Consider the following 1,957-nt stretch of genomic DNA (forward strand, 5'->3'; position numbering starts at 1 on the left):
CTGGTGCTGCTGCTGCTTGCCTTTGCTGCTGCTGCTGCTGCTGCTGCTGCTGCTGCTGCTTGCAGCATTGCTGGGGCTGCTGCCGCGTCTGCTGTTTCTTTTTGCTGTTCCCTCTGTCTCCTCAGCAGCACTCAACGCCCGCCGGTTGCTGCTGCCGCTGCTGCTGCTGCTGCTGCTGCTGCTGCTGCTGCTGGAGCGGGGGCCCCGAGAAGAGCTGCTGCTGCTCCCCTCTGCAGCAGAATTCGAAGGCGTGTCTGCTGCTGCATGCACACAGCAGCAAATGCAGCAGCAGCAGCAACAAATGCAGCAGCAGCAGCAGCAGCAACAAATGCAGCAGCAGCAACGCAAAAGCAGTAGCAGCAGCAGCACCAGTCGCAGCAGCAGCACCATATGAAAGCGCAGCAGCAACAGAAACACCAGCAACAGCGCACCAGCAGAAGCAGCAACAGCAGCAGCAGCAGGACAGTAGCAGCAACAACAGCAACAACAACAGCAGCAGGAACAACAGCAGGAGCAGCAATAACAGCAGCAGCAACAACGGCAGGAGCAGCAGCAGCAACAACAGCACCGACAGCAACAGCACCAACAGCAGCAGCAACAACAGCAGCAGCAGCAGCAACAGCAGCAGCAGCAAATTGAATCTTACACAGCGCATCATCTGTGTTGTGTTCTGTTAGTTCTCTCCCTCTATTGCTGCTGCTGCTGCTGCTGCTGCTGCTGCTGCTGCTGCTGCTTTCTGCATGTATACAGTCATATACAGAAGCATCAATAAGAAGCTCTGTATTCGTGCTGCTGCTGCTGCTGCTGCTGCTGCTGCTGTAGTCTTCTGCTGCAGCAGCAACAGCAGCAAGTGCTGCTGCAGACAACAACCCCCCATCAGCTAGCTGCAGCACCTNTCTGCTGCAGCAGCAACAGCAGCAAGTGCTGCTGCAGACAACAACCCCCCATCAGCTAGCTGCAGCACCTGTGTTAGTTTTTGTATATGAAACGCATGCAGCTGCAGCAGCTGTTCTGTTTTTTTTTTTTCTTTTTCTTTTTCTTTTTCTTTTTCCTTTCTGCTGCCTCTTTTATTATTTATATTTAAATCTGTCTGCAGTGCTGCTGCTCTCTGCTGCAGCAGCAGCAGCGCAGCAGCAACAGCATCTCTATGTTTATCATCAGCAGCAGGAGAAACGTTATTACTTTCTGCTGCAGCAGCAGCAGCAGCAGCATTTGCTGCAGCAGCAGCGTTTGCTGCAGCAGCAGCATTTGCTGCTGCAGCAGCAGCAGCAGTTGCTGCTGCTAAACCATCCTTACTATATGCTTTTGTCTTTGTCTCTCTCTCCCACTGTCTATACAGCTCCATACATCTCTCTATCTTCTTTCTGCTGCTGTCTAGTGGTGTTTTATTTTTTATTTCGTTGTTGTTTAGCTGCCATCCTTTTATTATATCTCTTTGTCTTTGTAGTTTTTTTATTTCTTTTTTCATCTCTATCTCTATTCTGCTGTTTGCTGCTGCTGTTGGTATTCCTGTTGCTGCTGTTGCTGCTGCCGCTGATCCTCCTCCTCCTCCTCCTCCACCTCCTCCTGCTGCTGCTGTCTGCTGCTGCTGCTGCTGCTGCTGCTGCTGCTGCTGCTGCTGCTGCTGCTGCTGCTTGTATTTGTTATATATACTCATAAACACCTCGCACCCATCGTCAACCCGCCGCAGCGTTCTCTCCACCTCCTGCTGCAGTCTCCTTCTTTCTGCCATTCCTACTTGCTGCTGCAGCAGCAGCAGCAGCAGCAGCAGCAGCAACAGCAGCAGCAGCAGCAGCAGCAGAAATATCACTCAGAATCAGACACAACAACCCGGATGCTTATGCTGCAACAGCTAACTGCAGCAACAGCAACAGCAAAAGAGAGAGAAGCAGCAGCAGCAGCAACAAATAAATAAATAAACAAAAGAAAAAAAAACAGAATATATAAAATAATAATA

At 50.9% G+C, this 1,957-nt stretch overlaps 1 protein-coding gene across 1 annotated transcript in view; it reads right to left on the reverse strand.

The window, feature by feature from the left end:
- The window catches only part of EMH_0061880 (NOT2/NOT3/NOT5 domain-containing protein, putative), a gene marked incomplete at both ends in the record, with an annotated part of 2,830 nt that extends 1,098 nt beyond the window's left edge, over positions 1-1,732 (reverse strand). The window contains 3 exons of the mRNA XM_013497973.1: positions 1-260; positions 647-829; positions 1,183-1,732. Of these exons, the coding sequence (XP_013353427.1) occupies positions 1-260; positions 647-829; positions 1,183-1,732 (993 nt within the window). The remainder of the gene's footprint in view (positions 261-646; positions 830-1,182) is intronic.
- Positions 1,733-1,957: the final 225 nt, after the last annotated feature.

The sequence above is a fragment of the Eimeria mitis genome, genomic scaffold (assembly GCF_000499745.2).
Source record: "Eimeria mitis Houghton genomic scaffold, Emh_scaff3063, whole genome shotgun sequence".
In the NCBI taxonomy this organism is placed as follows: Eukaryota; Apicomplexa; class Conoidasida; order Eucoccidiorida; family Eimeriidae; genus Eimeria; species Eimeria mitis.